The 20,096-nt window shown below is 41.7% G+C and overlaps 2 protein-coding genes across 2 annotated transcripts; one reads left to right on the top strand and one right to left on the bottom strand.

Annotated features, from left to right (window-relative positions):
- Positions 1–1,350: 1,350 nt before the first annotated feature.
- Positions 1,351–4,516, bottom strand: LOC111226760 (protocadherin-20-like). The gene is made up of 2 exons (XM_022752071.1): positions 4,469–4,516; positions 1,351–3,885 (listed from the first exon to the last, which is right to left on the bottom strand). The coding sequence occupies exons 1-2, from the start codon at positions 4,514–4,516 to the stop codon at positions 1,351–1,353; spliced, it is 2,583 nt and encodes an 860-aa protein (XP_022607792.1).
- Positions 4,517–5,839: 1,323 nt separating this feature from the next.
- On the top strand, positions 5,840–9,967 carry LOC111226660 (regulator of cell cycle RGCC-like). Its single transcript, XM_022751926.1, has 5 exons — positions 5,840–5,982; positions 7,081–7,245; positions 7,888–7,968; positions 8,646–8,708; positions 9,307–9,967. The coding sequence occupies exons 1-5, from the start codon at positions 5,961–5,963 to the stop codon at positions 9,312–9,314; spliced, it is 339 nt and encodes a 112-aa protein (XP_022607647.1). The 5' UTR covers positions 5,840–5,960; the 3' UTR covers positions 9,315–9,967.
- Positions 9,968–20,096: the final 10,129 nt, after the last annotated feature.

The following is a 20,096-nucleotide window of genomic DNA, read 5'->3' on the forward strand; positions in this document are numbered from 1 at the left end:
ATTTGTACATGATGTAATCTAATGGAGCCTGTAATTCCTTATGTAAAGATGCTGTTTAATTTGTAATTTTGTTAAGGGGCTCTTTATTTCCTCTCAGTTAATGTAGTTAGTCTCAAAGTACAATCCTATTAGATTATTTATTTTTCAGCTGCGAGCTCACAAATCCTCAGAGAGACACCACTCATGTTATACAAGCCTTGTTCTCCACTAACCAGATTGTTGTACATAGTGTTTTACAAGCTCTGACTCTTGGCTTTCCTTCTATCCTCTAACAAAGGTGTATCTTAAAAAGATCACTGAATAGCGTATGATACTGTAAAGATTAAAAAAAAAAAAAAATGTTTTCTAAAACAATTACCCTGCCCTGTTTGTAATTGTGTGTTCACAGATTTGTGAGCATATTTTTCCCTGACTCACTCGTACTTAATGCATCACTTAACCTGGTTTGATATCTCAATTGTTCCCGAGCCTACAAATGTATCAGTAACACATGAGAGCAAATGCCTTTTGTAAAGATTTCTTTGAACGCAGTATGATTTCACTCCAAACATCTGTCATCAAAACAACAACGCTGTTGGGTTACTGGGTGCAGTACAGTCGGTTTCCTGCCTTTTGGTTGTCATCCAGCGCTGTGGGTGAGAAGCGGTGCTATCGGGTAACAGGTGTGAGGCGGTGACTTGAGATGTGCCCTCCCTCTGCCACCTCTCACCTGTCCACAGTCGCTCCCCGCCTCCTGTGGTTGTCTCAGAGCTGAATTTTCTTCTTGAGAGACTTTCATCACCTCCCCACTGGAGGAACATTAAACCCTTTTGTGTGTCTAAATACTTTAGACTCCCCATCACTCAGAGTTAGAAATTTGAGAAAGGCCCAATCAACTTAGCAGACCATTACTTCAGTCTTCTTCTGGCTTCAGTGGTCATAATCCCTAAAGATAATGACTGTAATACTGGTATTTAAGCAATGCCTTGCTGTGATAGGCTCTATCTTAGGGTGGGTAATACTGAAGGCATCATGCAATTATGGTGTTCAAAATTTTTCTACAGAAAGTATGTGGAACAAGTCTCCTCTGGAAACTTCAAACACTTTACTTATCAGATCACCTTTTATTTGCCTTTCCGGTAGCTTACAGGGATCTTTATCAGAAAATGGATCGACTTTATTCCCACAGAATTTAGCATTTTTGCTGTTGACAGATGTTTGAACACACTGTGTATCAGAATAATTCAACAAATTTGATAATTAAAATGCAAGAAGCCTTTGACAAATATTCCGAATACATTTATTTCACAGGCTGAATTTATCCTTGACAGTGTGTGAGCGAGGATTATGCACATTGCTTGTTTTATTCTGTTAGTCATCACAGTAATATTTGTCTTTGTGCCTGAATGGAATCTTATTCTCTTCAATGGGCCCCCTCTTGTTCTGTCTTAGACGACTTCTTCTCCTCTGCTTCAGGTATAAAATGACTGTCACCACGAACAAACATGTGGATGCCAGCATTAAACCCAGGCCTGCTAACAAGGTCAGTTGAGCAGCTTTTGGACTCTCTAGCTCGCAAATGGGGGCCCTTGAGGGAGTTTGAACCAAGTCAGGTGTTCCTGCCCAGGTGGGTGGTCTGTCCAAGTGGCAGGGCTCCATACTGTCATTGACCAACAGATTAATCCAGACAGTGCTATAAAATGGAATTGGTTTCCCCCCATCTCTGACCACAATGAACAGGTGATGCATTCCCAGGTCCTTCTTTAGAAGTTGCTGGGCTAAGGTGATGTTCCCTGACCTTGAGTCCACCTGGAAGGGGCTGCTGTTTTGCACTGGCTCTGGCGCCACAACGCTGTATGTAATCTCTGAATTCAGCCCTGAGTCCTCATCGATGGCATAGATCTTTGTCACCATGGTTCCTGCCATTGCAGAAGGAGAGACAGTCAGGCATGAGGAGTTGCTGCTTGGAAGGATCACTTTTGGCTGGTTGTCATTGATGTCCTCCACAAAGATAGTTACCCTGGCACTGGATGTCAAAGTGAGCAGGTGCCCATGATCGCTGGCCAGCAGGTACAGTTCATAGCGGTCCTCTGTCTCGCGGTCCAAGCTGGTGGTGGTGTGAAGTGTCCCCTGGGTGTTATCCACAACAAATGGTCCACTGCTGTTTACAACATGCAACTCTGTGTTCCCATTCTCCCCTTCATCTGGGTCTGTCACCCCGACCCTCCCCACCTGGGCGAACGGTGGTACATTCTCAGGGATGAAAAAGATGAAGTGAGGAGTTAGAAAAACGGGTGCATTGTCATTCTGGTCCAGAACACGAACGGTTACCGTGGTCACGGACTCCAAGGGAGGAGAGCCGCTATCTCGTGCAAACACAGTGAGTTTGTGTACCCCCTGCTGTTCCCTATCCAGAGTGGCTGACACACACAGTTGACCTGTCACTGGGTCAATGTTAAAGATGGTAGATGTGTGATTGTCCAGCTTGTAGGTCACCCTACCGTTGTGCCCGCTGTCTGCATCTGAAGCTGAGACCTGCAACAGTGGCATTCCTGGCTCATTGTTTTCCTCAACCTCCAGCTGGTACTGAGACTGGAGGAAATGTGGAGCATTATCATTGACATCTGCCACCAATACCCTGATCACATGCTTAGAAGGAATGATCACAGACGCCTCACCTGATCTCCTATGCACTACCACAGAAATATGATGTTCCCTTTTCATCTCATAGTCTAGGGGCTTTGATGTGGAAAGTAGATATTTGCCATTCTGTGGGCTCAAAGTGAAAGGCACTTCGCCCTCAATGGCAAGAGATGAGCCTTTAATGTTGCTGTCACCCTCAAGCTCCAAGACAGCTAAAACAGTGGGGGGTTGGTTCTCTGGTAACACCATAGTCTGGTTTTGATGCTCCGCTATGAACCCGATCTTGATCGTCAGGTCTTGGTTCACCATGGGGATCACAGATACGGTTACCTGAGTGTCTGCTGGGGGGCAGTGATGACCACTCGCTAACACTTTCAACACCAGCTCCTCCGAGTTGTCACTATGGAGGTCCTGCGTTAGTCTGATGTACCCAGTGAGGCTGTCGAGACTAAAGAGCTTCTTGGCCCGCTCAGAGACTTTGGGACTGAGGGAATAAACGATGGCAGCGTTCGGGCCTGAATCTGGGTCTGTGGCTCTGACCTGAGCAACCAACATGTTCTTTGGGGAGTCTCCGGGGATGGTGACACTGCGTGGGCTGTCAGAGCTAAAGCTTGGACAGTTGTCATTAACATCTGTCACTGTGACTATTAAAGTTGCTGTAGCACTTAAAGGATCTGCGCCGCAGTCGGTGGCCACCAGCGCCATCCGATACTGGTCCTGAGTCTCCCTATCCAGGGCTGTTTGCACAACCAGCATGATGAAAGGCCCGTCTGCTTCAACTTTTAAACTGAAAACTCCATCAGAATCTTCTAGGTGGTACAGCAGCTCTCCATTAAGGCCGGCATCCCTGTCCTGAGCCTGGTCATCCAACAAGTAACTGGTGCCTACAGTCACGTCCTCAGACACCCTCAGGTGTATTTCACTGTTTTCAAAATGAGGTGCATTGTCATTGATGTCCTCTATGATCACAGGAAACTGTATAAGGTCTCCCGAGGGCCTCACGATGGCATTGTGTATAATAATGCATTCCTCAGCTTTTGTCTCCTCGGGGCAGAGGGCCTCACGATCCATCTTTTGCTCAGTGGTGTAGAAATTCCCTGTGTTTGTATCCATCCACAGGTACTCCTGGGTCAGCAGCTGGTACGGAGGTGGAAAGTGTCTACTAAGTGACCCGGCCAGAGTACCAGGCTCCTGTTCCTCTGGGACAGAAAACCAGACGGACCCACATATGATCTGCCTAAGATGGACCAAAAGCAGCAGATTCTGACAGAGAAACAAACAAGCAGAAGTGTTTTTTTTTCATATATATATATATATATATATATAAAGGCAACAGTATTTTTCATGTTTTGGTGATGATTTTGCAGCCCTATTATTGCCCTTCACTCTGACAGAGTAGTTTTTCCAGGTGGTTTAAACTTCATGCCTCAGTGAGCTCTTTTCAAAGCAGGCAACTGTACAATGAAGGTAATGTGATGCCCCTCACTTATCTCCAACCAATTACACTCACATACAAATAAAACACACACAAAAAAAATCAAAAAGTAAATATCAAAGCATTTACTTGGTGTTACAAATACATTCCATTTGCATATATTTCTACAGTTTAACAAATATTTCATACTGTCATATATTTGATGATTATACACATCTTTTTAATTTTTAAAGGGTTGTGACTTGGCACCATTGTTCATAAAGCCCAACAGCTGACATTAGGTATATTTATATTTTTTTTTAAATTGCACAGTAAAGAATAACATTCCAGTTATACCTTTTCACTCAATCAGAAACACAGAGACCATAATCCAGTATCAGAGTGGATAGTTCTTGCTTTTGACTCACTGACCTGCAATAGTCCAGCCCAGTTCATATTATCAGGAGTCCCATGGCCCATCGCCCTGACACATGTTACCCTAGTTCCCCGGCAGCAAGTGAACGCTGAGGACAGAGGGAGCAACCTAAACCTGCACAGCTGAAAGCATGATTCATTACATGCCCCTCCCACAACACTTACCTTGTGTGTCAGACTGACAAGTCACAGGAACAACAGGTTTACTTGCATGAGCTGAACAAATGTTTTTGGAACAACTCACACATTGCTGAAGAATAAAAAAGGAAGCCTGAGGATTATATATGTCTTGCCTCTAAACTATACAGGACAGGATTAATGTGCTAATACCTGATGTGTTTACACACCTATTTTTATTGACACACCTGCCGCCTGTTTTATTCTGCTCTGTCCTGTTTATAACCCTAGAGATCAAGTTAATATAATTAACTTCAATGAGAGTGTTAACAATGTTAAAGGGTTCTTGGGGGATGTAAACTGGTAGTTTCTTCATTAGGTAAACTTCATTGGGGAAGTCAATTTTAGAGGTATATTTCAGAGGTAAATATTCTAGCCCACTCTTTACAGAACTTCATTTCATGCTTCTTTACTTTTTGCTTAAGTCAAAGTTTGAACTAAGAAGCTTTACTTGTAATGGAGTATTTTAAACTGTCTAAGTTTTACTTGACTACCACTACCACTGCTAAACCAAGGCTACTTGACTGAAAATTGCATGATATAGCCCAAAGACATGCACATCTGCTTTTGGGAGAAGGAATCACACTTGGGGGACCTCTATCGACAGAGTAAAGTACTGCACCAACTACAGCAGAATTATAGGCTCCTCTTTAAAGCTTTAGTTCTTTAACATTTGGAGAAGGAGCTTTTTTTTTTTTTTTTGATTCAAGTAGGCTACGTTCATTTCCTGACAACTATACAGCCAGGGGCTTGGGTATAAATTGATCCAATCAAAAATGTAACTAAATAAAAATATCCAAAAAGACTGCATTAATTGTAAGATGATACAAAGTATTTACGTGAATTGATCGTCAGAGTTTTAATTCTTCAATAAAGCTTATAGTCTTTGAGGTCCTTTTTATAAAACCCCTTTGTTGCCAACTGTTTGTGCCAAAAACATGATAAATCTATAATGAATACTAAACGGGGAAAATCAACTTTTAAAGTCTACACAAGTTTTTTTTTTTTTTTTTTTTTTAAATTTGAAGACATGGAACAAAAATGTAAGCCTCAACCGGAGTTGCATAACGGCTTATTACTGTCTGTCATTTGCGTCTGGGTTTCCTTTCAACTTTCCGCCCACTTTTTCCACTTAGAGCAAACCTCTGAGGTTTTCTCTTGCTCCGTGAGCTGATTGGCTGCTGCGATCCGCTAGTTGAGCGGGTCTGGAGGACTTTTATAATAAAACTACAGTGCTGTCTGTCAGCTTTAAACCGCTCCGAACCCTGACACGCAGCACAGGCTTGCCGGCGTTTTACTCCTCTGTTCCAGCATGTCTTCACACATTACCACAGGTGAGTGCTACGGCGGCTTGAACCATTAGTTTTAAATGATGATACCACTGATGATGATGATTATAGGCCTATAAGAAACAACTACCACCAGTATAATGCTTCCCAGAGAGGCTGTGACATATATTTCACTCTTTTTAAAATTTCACACTCGCTTAATCCTTGTTAATATATCTCATGGAGTTGTTGCCAATTAAAGCCACAGTGAGCGAGTGAGCAGGTTTCAAGCCTGCTATACTTTATTTATACACGTTTCTACCTCCATGTTCTCCTATTTGTTGGTATATTTAGAGCACATGTTTGTATTTTCTATACAACCCCCCCCCCCACACACACACATTTTTTTATTTTTATTTCTGTCATATCTTGAATGATGTATTCTGTGATAACTTACCAAACACTGAAGTTTTTGAATATATGAATACATATATCCTTTCTGTATCCTACTACATTTTGCTAAAGCCTCCCCTGAGCCTATTTCTCAGGAGACTGTTAAAGTTCACCTTAGCCTATTGAAATGACTGTGATATAACTGTGGGTAAACTGAGGTCTGTTGATCCTATACTGCATGTTATTTTATAGTTGTGCATTTATTCAAGGAATGGCCAAAAGTGTGGTTTAATTGTAGCCCAGAGCACAACATTTAGATTTAAACTGTAATATTTTTGCATCATAGTTTGCAGACCAGTTGTTTTATATGCCTCATGGGCTGTTAAATTTATTTTCACACATCAAGTTATCTGACACAGCCCACTGACATAAACTTTAAGAGTAGGCTTTTTCTTCTAGCTTTTATTTAATTTCATTTTTACCCCCACAATATTTGTAATAAGTATATTTCTCTTACAGGAAAATGTCCTAGATGATTGACAAATGATTGTTTTATTTCAAACATATTTTAAATCCCCTGAACTTAACCAGGGCTTTTAAAGATGATTTGACCTTGATGTATAAATATATATATTTTTCATTTGTATCACAGAGTAATTTACTGCCTGTCAATTCTCAATTGTGCTTTCTGAAATAACCTTAGATGATCTGACCATTTTCTCTCAGTGAAGTAATGTGATTTCTTTCCAACTGCTGTCACATTTTCCGCAGACTTGGAACAAGAACTGGGCGAGTTGCTTCAGGAGTTCCAGGATGTGGTGGAGGAGCTGAAGGCCCCTCTGCAAAGCAAACCACACGCTTACCAGCGAGTCCTGCAGGAAGCCAAAAGTCGCACGGGGCTTGGGGACGACAGCGGAGTGGAGGACTCTGATTACAGTGAGTAACAGACGAACATGGACACTGTGATTAAGATAATGTTTTTTTAAAAAAAAAAGCATAGGGAAGGAAAGACTGCATCATTTATTGAGTGAGGTTGTATGAAGGCCCCATGGGTGGCAGTGGAGCCCCTTTATCAGCCCAAACAACTGCCGCTTGACACTTTTAATTTGCATGAAACTAGCGGTCACATCCCTGTACACTTCTATTAAAGTGGATGTTTTGCTCATGACAATAGCTCTGTACTGGAATGAACTGCAATTATGGATAACCCATCTTTTGTAATTGTCTTTTTTTTTTTTCCTTTATTTGTTGTTGCCGCTGTTGTGCGTTTGTTGACGGTTAGGAGATAAAAGAAGAAAGTGTATTTCTCTACTCCCATGTGTCGTCATTATTGAAAGTATTTTGGCCCCCTAATGTTTCAACAGGCAAGCTGCTTTCAAAAGCTGACACATGGGAGCCGCTAACAGCGAACAGGCGTTTACCTTCACTTTACTGCACGTTATTATCATTATGTGCAAGTCCTGCATTGTATTACAATTACTGTCATTGTTGTTGTTCATCATTTGCATGGGCTGGCCTTAGTGCTTGTCTTCTGTTTATTATCTCCACTCCCCCCCCCCCCCCCCCCCCCCCCCTCAGGCAGCGAAGCTTCTTTGGGAAACAGTTTGAACACCAGCGAGGAGGAGCTTCACACAGCAGGAATAACGCTGGCACCGAAAGGTACTAGAGGCTTCCATCACCCTATCTCTATCCAAGATAGCCCTCGTTCTTACAGTGATCACTATCACTTTTGCTCTGATCACTATCACAGCCACACAAAAACTCTACATTAGGCCCAGAGCTCTTTTGTTTTTACACAACAAAGCGCCTGCCGCTGTGACTGTCACGTCTCAGCCCCCCTCTTTTCCACGTCTCCTGCAGAGGTTGTTTGTGCTGTTATGTGGTGGTGAGAGGGGTTCAGGTGTGTAGGTGTGTGTGTGTGTGTGTGTGTGTGTGTGTGTATGTAAATGAATGGGAGCTACAGTATGTTGTTGCATACCGATGCACTGACTACTCTTAAATCTCAATGGATGGAAACAATAAGTTGACCAGGTGCCATTCACTCTGTGTTTATCCAGAGTACCTTACATATGTACAACAGAGATCCTGGTGGGATCCATCAAACTGTCAAAGGTTTTATAGCTTTATCTCCATTTGTAGAAAAGAAGCGGAAAATGTTTTCGCCAGTCCAAAAGCAGCTCGGTTCATATGTAATTCTGGGACTTAGATTAGTTTTCAGCTCTTGGTCCAAAGGAAATACCACTGAACTGAGCTGCATTTCTCCACAAAAATGTTCCATTGCTGTTTTTTTTCCTATAGTTTCTCAAATTCCACTTCTTTCTGTCCTCTCTCTGCAGCCAAGCTGGGAGACACAAGGGAACTTGAGAGTTTTATTGACATGTTGGACCGGGAACTTGCTGGTGTGTATTTAAGGGAATTACACCCACTATCAGTCAATCTTTTCTTTATTCCTTTTGTACTTAAGCTGACAAGCCAGCCGGCTGCAGTGTGTCATGGTGGCAGAGATGCTGACGGAGTGCATGTTTTGTTGCACATTGAAAAACAATGTGCATACTAGTAGCCGCCTTGTTTCTACCCTGTACTAACCCCCACCCCCCTCCCGTTTATCTCTGAGCACCTCTTGTGTGTAAATGCCATGTCTGGGGACTCAGGTGGACTATCTACTCGCCCTTTAGTGATAATAGCATACTTGACTACATAAGCATTATGATCCTGCTATCAGCTCTAAAGCAGTGGTGTTTCAGAGGCCCGTGAACACCTATGTGTCCCTGCACACACACACAAACCAGAACCAAGAACAAAACATGCATTCTGTGCTATCTGTGGTCTCAGCACAGAGAGAATTAATGTTATAAATTAATTGTAACTGCCTCTGTATCTTTACAAAGCTTACTTATTAGTCTGTGCATGTTTGTGTGAGTGTTAATATGCCAGTGTGCTTTTTCTCTTATTCTGCCTGCCTGAGCTTTTGTAGTTTTCTCTCTCCCTCTCTTGCAGAGATGTGAACAGTGAGAGATAGCGAGCCACGAAGAGGGGATGGGGGGGGGGCAGAAACAGGCCGGGGGCGACATGGCTGGCTACTGCCGAGCAGACAGGCAGATCTACACCAGAGCAGATCTGAGGAAGTAAATGCTCCCCTGGCTGCTCCAGGGGAAAAGGTTACCATCAGAAATTAAAAGGGCACTCCATTCCAAAATGCAAGAACACCCTCAGACCCCTGGCAACGATGGGCTCAGCCAGCAAGATGACGTCCCTGCAGCATCAGATCCAAGATGTGTAACATATTCTCGAAACTAGACAAAGCTTCCATCTGTCCGGGCATATGAAAAAACGCCGCCTAGAGTACAGAAAGCATGTTTATGCCACGTTTGAAATTCCCATAAGTACTATGCTAGTAAACGGCCCTAAATCTTCAGTGCCATATTTTTTTATTTTTTTTTATAGGAGGCTGATCTTTGTCTTGTTCACAATTACAGTTGGCACTTTAGGTTTTAACTAATTTCAAGTCCAAGGGGTTCAGATCTGCTGTGTAATATCAAATACCATTTTTTTTTTATGCTGATGTTTCCAGTGTACAGTTCTTGTGAATATTCATTTTTTTAATATAAATTGTTGTACAGATCAATGCACATATAAATAAAGCAAAAATTTGATTTTATTTTGTACTACAATTCATTTTTTGTTTAATAGATTTAATCTGGTTCCAGATTCATCCGACTTTGAATTTGAATTTGGAAGAAAATACCAGAACCAGAAACACAGTCTTTGTGTGTAGGATCTATGTTGAAAGTTTGTCACTTTTCTTGAAAAAAAAAAAATACTCCTAACAGTAGTGACAACAAAATATATTCAGTGTTCCTGCACCTTCACTATCCCCTAAACTGGCTGTTGCTAGTGTCACAGCACATGTCTCGGGAGCCCTTCATCCATTCTTCTTTGTTTGTTCCTGTGCTTCCTGTATGTCCGTTCTGGTTTTGCTTTGAGTTTCACTTCTACTAAAATCAGGAAACACACATTTAGCCTAGACACCATGTGAAGTCGGCTTAAAAGGGAAATGCGTCAGTTGTGCTGTGAGAAACAATGCTCATTTAGACTTTGTGCTGTAATTCTTTTGTGGGGGCTGTGAATCCACTGTAACTTATTACCACAAATCCAAGCTTTGAACTGGATGAAGGAAATTGTTCTGCTTTGTTTGTGTTTCTGTAAAAGAACATCTTAGCTGTTACCTTGCTGTGACTTTTCCATGTGCTGTCATTTCACAGTAGCACAGGTCTACCATATGTCATCCATTTACAAGTGTTTCCTCCCTGTTGTCAAAGCAACACAGCTTAGAGAAACAGACAAGTGGTTAGGTGAATGTTGTGGTTGTAACATATAATTTCTCACTTGTGACTTGTGGTTTTACAGTGACTGGCATCAGCAGTATAATCCAGTTGAAGTAGGCAAAATTATTTTTACATCTGAAGAATCAGGGACTACAAGCAACAGTGAAATATTTATATGCACTGGTTATTGTAATCAAACATGAGATTCATTTTTTCAGGGTGGTTAAAATCATGGGAAAGTTTAGCCTCCTTGGAAACAGAGAGGTCAAAGATCAGCAGTTTATTGAATTGTTTTTTTTTTTTTTTCTCCTTAAAAATCTCTGGTTGATACAACCCTCCTTCCATACCACTGGCCCCGGTGATATATTATGGATAGACTTTGTGGGTGGACCTGCCTATTGACACCATGTCAGTGGCCAAGGGAAGGAAGGTTGGACATTTAAGATACTGCTCCTCATCTGTTTATGTCTCATTAAAAGACACTTTATTCAGAAAGTTCAGCTGTGTGCTGAACTCCAGAGCCAACTATTTAACCCCGCTGACCGGGACGAGAGCTGGCGCTGGTTTGGGGGGAGAGGGAGAGAAGTCTATAGTGGTGAGAGCAAATGAGCTCAAAATGTGACATTACTGTAAAGCACAGACGGATAATGGGAGCAGGAAGAGACCAAAAGGGAAAATGAGTGTGTTCAAACAATGGGGAAATGCACAGGGGGGGTATAGAGTAACCTGCTCCTCCTGTGTTGTCTGTTCCACTTAGAGAAAAGCGAGGATGACTGATTGAGGCCACAGCTGTTACAGGATAGTAACTAACAAAGTTTTGCTTTGACATGATGGAACTTCCCTCAAATGAAGGGCACATCCTGTTCTCAGAGACTGAAGGTGAGGAACTGCAACAATGCAGGAAACGTGACGGTGTATTGCAGATGAAACCAAAAGGCATTTGATAAGAATTCCCACTTTGTGGTTTTGTAATGGTGTGTTTCAGATCTGTAGCTCTGTATCTGGTCTGGTTATTGACATTGTTGCCACACTTACCTGCTGTAATCCACGCTGTCATTTCATCGTACAAGAAAAGTCAGCAGAAGCTAATTATGCTGTATGATTTTTTATTAGATTGCTCTTCAGTGGGATCTGATGTAATATATCAGTTTGTCTTATGGGAACACCTCCCCATTGTTTATCTGCTAATTACTATGAGGCCGGTGTTTGATTGGCAGCACACTAAAGTAGGAGGCCAATATGTTAGCCAGTCGCTTTGTTTAGATAACTGACAGAGTAAGTGATGAATTAACTGAATTCATTAGCTGATAAATGAAAATGAATTGATGTTATGATGAGACAGTGAATGGTCTTGAGAGATGAAGACATAATAAATATCATGTTGTGCCCCTCATGCCCGTCACCTATAGACTCCGGCACCTTGGTAATAAATGTCACATAGACTTAAAATCTCTGCACACAATCCTGGTTTGTTTTAAGCTAGTTAGCAAGCTAATGAAGATGTAATTGAGTATAGCAGAAAGGAGACACTTGTTATTATCAGACAATGAGTAAATGAAGCAGAGATATGGCCTGTGCAGTGAGGCTATCGTGGCCGAGATGAGTGCAGCATGCAGAGCACGCAGTCTTCTGTCATCTGCCTGATGAGAGACCGGAGCAACGCCTCTCCCCTGAGAGCTCCCCAAATGGTCCAGGCTAACAAAGCTCTCCCAAGGAATTAGCTGGCTCAACCACCCAACACACACACACACACACACACACACACACACACACACACACACACACACACACACACACACACACACACACAGACCCGACCAACTTACCAACCCAAACACACACACACACTGAATTGTCAAGTTCTGACTGGGTCTTACATAACAGGTCAGTCCCTGAGCCCGGATCAAGGACTCAGATCACTGCTTTGTTATTCTTGCAGAACTCACAAAAGGCAGAGCGATGCGCTTGAACCATAAAAGGACTTGTTGGTGTGTTGTGAAATAGTGTCATCTCATATGACACTCTCTTGAAATAGTCAGGTGGGTCACGTAAAACCATTCCTCAGTTATTGTGAAGAAAGAGGACTGTAAACACTGATCTGATATGTAGCGGTGCTAAAGACTGAATACAACAGTCAGCGTGGTTCTAGGAGTGGCAATGTCATTTAAGGGTTAGTCGGACCATTACTTTCATTCAGACTGAAATATCTCAACCATTGCCATGAAATTTGCGACAGGGATTCATGGCTCTCAGAGGATAAATCCTAATGACTTTGACCCCCCTGACCTTTCCTCTTGCGCCACCATGAGGTTGATATGAGTGGTTTTAAGTGAAATGTCTTGAAAACTATTGGATGGATTGCCATGAAATTTGGTACAGACATTCATGTGCCTCTCAGGGTGGACTCTAATGACCCTGGAGATCCCTTTACTTACCTTAGTTACCTGAAAGATCCAATACATCATCAGCCTCACCTGTACTTTGTGTTTCGCACTAATTAACAAATGTTAGCTAAGATGGTATAACGAACATTATACCTGCTAGACATCAGCGTATTAGCAATGTCAAATACTGATGATAGCGTTTAACTCATAGCACCGCTGTGAGAACTGCGAGCATGGCTGTAGATGCTTGGTCTTGTTTTGGCCTTGAGAAATTTTTGTATTTTACTTGTACACTAATTGAAGAGTTTATCTTAATGATTCAAACTCTGCACATTTTAAAATGAACTTATCATATCTGAGCATATTGGCTTGCTTTCCTGCTGTATTTATAAAAAAATTACTGATGTAAACAAAAGTTAAACAGCATCAGAACACATTAATAACTTCAAGTGCTGCTTGGGTTTTAAAAGTGGAATAGTTTCATAATCATGCAATATTTAACTTACTCAGTAGGAAAAAAAATCCCTACTACCTCATTTTGATCTAAGTAGTTCAGTGGAAACATTTTAAAGGCCAATTTGGATTTTTGTGGGTACTGTCACATAAAACCCAAGCCTCCACCTATAGCCATGGTCATTTCCTGTTTTGCTCTCTGACTGCTCAGACGCTGTACAGGGACAGGAAACCAGTGTAATTCCTTTCTGAGGATTTCATTCCCAAGGAATGTGAATCATCCAGTCTTCCCTGGACTTCAAATGAGCCATTACATCACTGCTGACTGGGGATTTCTTGACGCCACTTCACCCTTCCTCTTTCAACTCAGACAGGCAATTTACTTGAATTCATTACTGAAACTCAAGCAAACAACGCAAAACATATCAGAGAACTGAAAAAAATTGTTAGAACCCCATTCCTCATTTATGGAGAGTGTCTGTATTTTAAATATCTTCCAATTCAAGCTCTCGTTATCAATTGAACACTGGTGAGAAAAGGGAGCAAAAACAAGCTGTGAGAAGATGTGGATCTGAGAATGGAAGTGACAGGGAACATAGTTTTAGCAAATGCCATGGGCTACCCAGTGGGCAGAAAAAACTGTGTACCTTATTGTAATGTAGCAAGCTGGTGAGCTGTCACTCACACAAGGAGGTCTCACTGCATCTTTACTGCTGTGAAAATGTCTCCAGTAGCTTCAGCAGAGTGCACAGAAACAAATATGGACAATTTTTAAGATCAAAGAGTAGGCTTTAGAGTTGCCCGTGGTACCCAGAATGCATCGCTGCTGAGTTTTCTATGTATTTTAGTGGTGTGAAACATTTTTTTATGGCTGGGATGAGACTTCTTTCTAACTGATTTGCTGAGATATTCATACCACAACTCATAATATCTGACGGTGAAGCAGAAACTTTAAATCTGTTTAAAGTAGGAGTATGTGGAAAATGTATGTTTGTATTATGCGTAAACACTAGAGGCAAATGGACCCGCATTTTGAGATATGGTGGAATTCAGATTAGATTCCCATCAGCAAAACTCTTGCATCTTTTAAAAAGAGTTTTGTGAATGCATCATAAGGTCAGATGTTTATTAAATTTTATGATTAAGTGTTAACAATATCTGGTTAAAAATACCAATCAAAAATCTTTTCAATTTGTTAGAAAAATAGGGGAAATCACTGTGCAGCACTAACATTTAGGCATCACTGACAAATGAATGCCTCTGCCTCTCGGGGCTAAAATAGGCTTAACTTCAAAGGATGTTTCCAGTATTTCACAGAAAAAAAAATGATGCAGATATTTTTTTTTTTTTTTTTTTAGAGTAAGCTCAGATATTGAAATCAAACTCACAGTGTATTTGATCTGAAAGATCTGTGAAAAGCCTGGTAGTCTGGATTAGCACCACAGATCAAATTGGCGCCACTGAAAGTCATTTTAATGTGATCTAAGTGATAAGATACTTTCGGGAAGTCCTCTGGGAGTCTTTTGTAGTCTCTACCAGAGCGGCATAGGCCGGCGAGTTCAGACACCAAAGGTCCACTGACGCAACCTTTCCCTGCCACCAGTAACCCACATCTGAGAAAGGCATTAGTGGACTGCCATCTGATGGTGAACTCCAGCTGATGCAACTGAGAGATAGCGCAGGGCCTGGCCTCAGCTGGCGAGGACCGACTTTGCAAAATAGCTCTGAATCTGCAAGATAATGCTGTGAACGATGAGAGCAGTTAGAGCAGAAACGAAACTTCCTTGAAGTTGTGAATCTTGCCATGAAACTTCTTCTCTCACCCCCTTTCCCACCCTGCCATCAGAACCGGACCAACTAGTTGGAAAAATTAGCCGTCAAGTAGCATCTCATGGTAACAGGGTTTTCTGGACAGGAAACAGGATAGATACTCTGTAGAGGCTTGAAATGTGCTTGTTGCCTGCTGTTGTTACTTCCCTCACACACACTGGGAGTGTACGGGCTTTAGTCTCAGCAGCCTCAGTGGGTTCTCCAGGCCATCCATCTTAGAGAGGGCAGATCATTATGTAGTCGACAGGCAGCTTTAGGCCGGGGGCAGGTGGGACTGCTTGTACTAGATGAACCGTAGGCTGCTACTGTTCTTTACTGGACCTCCATAAAAACCAAACCATCCCCTTTTACTGTTGAATAGTACATCACACTTGAGCTTGTTCTATTCTTGGAATACTGCCACAGTTTGTTGCACCCAGAGCTGCATTTCAAGGATCACGCTGGTGTTATTTAATCTTTTTTATTTTTACCAACAAAGCCCATTAAAAGACCAAAAACAGCCTTGAATTTATCCTGCTAACAAGTGTGTCTGTGCAGCCACAGCTTGGAGCTTATGCCCCTGTGCCACAGAACTCATCGTCATCCAATAACCATTAAAAGCACATAAAACAGCCATACCATTGGGTGATCTACCTCTAGTTTATTCTGACACAACTCTGCAGCAGCATTTTTCTCCGCACAGTAGCTCCATGTTGGGCCGATATCGCTGAGCATGCTGGGGGATGTGGCTCCTTAGCTCCTCAGCTAATTTGAAGAGCTATGAGGAAAGAGCTACACTGTCTGTGTGCATTGTAATTAAAGAATATGTCACCCAGTGCACCAGCCTGGCTCTTGTTTGGCTCTTTTCTCTCTATTTTAAATAGTTTTTGGACGACAAAGAGTTGAGCAGCACACAGGCATATGCTACATCTGGCTGTGGCTCCACAGGCAGCACTTGTTAGCAGGATGAATTCATTGTTTGGTTTCGGTCTGTTTGTGGGATTTGTTGATAATAATAAAAAAAAGATAAAATATGGCAGCTTTATCCTTTAATGCAAAAGCTGTGTGATTTTTGGAGGAACAGAGCACTCAAATATAGCACTCACAAAGATGCTCTCTTGGATTGGGATGCTCTCCCTATAATCATTTTGTAGGATGAAAAATATACAAAACACTATTATCAGCACCATGCTTCTCGCCCACTGAAAATGGATGTCATGTTCTATATTCATGAGAACCACAATAAGATACAGAAAGAATAGATATTTATTTTGATTACTCCAGTTTGCGCGATTATAAATACATTCTATGGACATAAACATAGAAGTAACAGGGCATCTTTAGTAATCTGTACAATGACACTGAGATAACAGAGATTTATCATGATGTATTTGGACTCAAACACCATCGGTTTTGTTGATTTCAGTTCTAGTTTGTGGTGAAAAATATGTTACAGTATCTGGGTTTGATGTCACCACAAAAGCTCCAGTGCATGATGCTCCTTTTTTTTTTTTTATTTAGGAAAACCTAAAAAAATATGCCAGTGATTTGTCCGATGCTCTGCGGATACAAAATAAAATCATCAGGAGTGCGTTTTCACATGGAAATAATAGTTTATTGATGTTTTGACAAACGCAGTATGATTTCCCTTTAGAGAAAAACAGGCTTTTTAAATTTAAAGAACAAGAGTTTTGGTTCAGTGGCTGGTTCCACTCTGCTTCCCAATAAGTAACATTCATTAGCTTCTTAGTCAGCAGAGGAACTCGGCAATTCAAGAAAATTAGACCTTAAATGATTGGAAATGAGCGAGTTGCTCAGACTATGGCACGTATAAAATATAGGAAAGAGAAAATGGGCAAGTCATGTCTGTGTGAGACAGAGGTAGAGCTGCTTAGATTGCATTTTGTGTGAGGGAGGACAAACAAAAAAAAAAACTGCATTAAAGAAGAAGTAGAAGAAGAAAGGAGCAAAGATGGATGAGACACAGGAAGAGAGAGATGAGGGTGAGGAAGAGGGTGAGAGGAAATATAGGTAACAACACGCTCGCCACGGTAGAAATAAAATTCTCAATATATCTGCACGCACATAGACTTACTGCACACACACATGGACCAACACCCCCGGCATCCCCCTCCCCTCCAACACCCCCCGCCCCAACACACACACACACACACACACGACCACACACACACACCACACACACACCTGCAGCGCTCTCCCAGCGGGTGGCACTGTGTAATTTGGCACATCCATTTCCTAGGCTGAGTTTGTCTTCAGTGCTGTCGAGGCAGTCACAAACCCCATCGGGGTATTCTAGCCAGCGCTTGAATGATGTCACTTTCGGAACCCACTCACTGAACTGCAAACAAATCTCGACTGTGCAAAAAGTGTCTCGCTCATAACTGTCCCATTTTTTCTTCTGGTGGTGATTCTTTCCAACTGAAGTTTGGACTAATTTCATCGAGCCTTCAGGTGTCTGATTGCAGAGGGAGTTTGACCCCGTTTTCTCTCGCTGCATCGCACCACTGCAGTTTCCATGGTCTTTCCCTTTGGTCCGGCACTTAATTATGCGGCTCTTCACAGGGCAATGTATCCCAAACCGGGTCCCCGAGGCCACCAGGTCTACCCCTGCCAATACTCAGCGACATCTGCTCTGCTTTAACAGCATATGGGAAAATTACATGGCAAAAAACAAGTTGCCCTCCCATGACATTTCTTCCCTTTGATAGTTCACTCTCAACTCCACCACTCAATTTTTAGCCCTGTGCCACTGTGTGTGCGTGTGTGTTGGAGCCATATGGAAACTGACCTCCCACCACGGCGGACGGATCAGACGAGGGAACAGTTGACTTTGAATCTTTGATATTCTGGATTAAAGGGTCATTTGAATAGAAATCATCAAGGTGCATCAGGTGCACTCATGTCCTTCATTAGCAGACAGACTTTGCTCATAGTAAACAACGAATCAATAATTAATGGAGCGGAGTTTTAGTTTGTGGTGCATTAGAGCAGCATTACAAATTACAGTTAAACCTGCATTAATTGATATTCATCACCCTTTAAGTTAATGTGGCAAACTTATTAAGCAAACGGTTGCTAATTTACACATCCAGTAGACACAGAGGATCATTAGACTTTAGACATTTATAAGTAGAGGTTTTTTTTTTTTTGCTGCCTGCTGCGTCTGGAAACAACGTCCTGAGAGCAGAGAGAAAACATTAAAGTTGTACTGTATAATGTGCTGAAACATGCTAAAATGCTCCGTAGAGCTCAGGTGGAGTGTAGCAACGGGTGATAATTATCTGTGGGTTTGTCCTTTGAGTGACTTTCACTTATGAGTAGTCATTTGATTCATTGTTATATAAAAACATTGACCACAGCAGGTTTAAAAACTTCAACAGCTACTTGCCAGTCAGTCTGAATAATCCACAGACCTCGCTGTGAAGTTTTTATTGGAATTACTTTCAAATAAGAGTAACAAGGATGTTTTCTTTTTTTTTTATTATTTATTTTTAAGTGTCATAGTTCATTTCTGTGAGCACCACAAATTAAACTCCATTCACTTGTATTGTACCGGGAAAGCAGAAATCTCAAGGTCCGAACTGAAACTTTCTGCATGGTTAGATGCCACAATAGGTATGTTGAAAAAAAATGGTTTTAAGTAATTTAGGGGTATATTTCAATAAGAAGGGCTCACAGGAGAATTTCAAAAATATCCTTGCTCGTCAAAATGCCATCGACGCTCTAATGCCTGTTCATTTTCTGCCACAAAACAAGGTTCTGCTGATATCATTGCCACTGAAACAAATCGGACTATTTGCATAGTCTGCTCCTTACATAAGCACATCCACAGACATTATTAAATGTTTCTGTATGTATGAGACAGCTCCAGGTAGAGGCCAACTGCTTGTTTCTTTAGTGGATGCGGCACAGTTGAAGACTGTGGCTGATTAAGAGGTGAGCCCCATATAAGGCAGAATGAGCAACAACAAGATGACTCATATAGATCAATCTCCAAGCAATTTCCCTCAAATAACCCCTTCTCTCTTTCTGCCACTGGCAGGATCGGTGATGAGCTGACCAGAATGTGCTTCTCGCTCTGCTGCGTCTCCAATCATTAAATACCAGGGGAAGTTGTAATGGGATACTTCATAAAAATGTTGCGGTCTATGTGCGTGAAATGTCTAAGAATTGCAACACTGATCTAGGATCACTGGTCAGGTCGCATTACTGCAAGTCGCTTGTAACGCAGGAGACAGTCTGCGCTACGCCAAGATGCTTAATGAAAATTGTCAGTTTTACTTGCAGAATCAATAACTCCAGTTTCTCCCAGAGAATAACATATAATAGGATGCAATGTGAGTACATCAAGGCAATCTTTTCACAATCTCCCATTGCTGCAGCACTACTTTGCATGAATTACAGTAAAATCTGGAGTTATGCACGATAGGCCCCAAGCTGTTAGCCTGTTTTTCTCAAAGGTTTCAGCGAGAGAAAAGGAGAGAGGGAGGAGGGGGAGGAGAGAAGAGGTAAAGAGGAAGTCCTAGGGGGAGACTTGCACTTGCTGCAAGAATATTTCTTCTTTAACTCATTCAAAATGGAAATAATAAAAAGTCATAAAAGGGAGGAAAAGAACTTTGATCAAGAGAGAAAAAAAAGTTTAGTGAAACTTTATATTCTTCATTTTTTACAGTTTTAATTTGGCACATGGCACAATCAGCATGTATGCATCTGGTATACATAAATAAATATTAAATATTTTATACATAAATATACATATAGAGCTCTTACAAAGACACCTAGAGCTGTCTTGGCT

Source organism: Seriola dumerili, unplaced genomic scaffold (genome assembly GCF_002260705.1).
Source record: "Seriola dumerili isolate Sdu_G_001 unplaced genomic scaffold, Sdu_1.0 BDQW01000161.1, whole genome shotgun sequence".
Classification (NCBI taxonomy): Eukaryota; Metazoa; Chordata; class Actinopteri; order Carangiformes; family Carangidae; genus Seriola; species Seriola dumerili.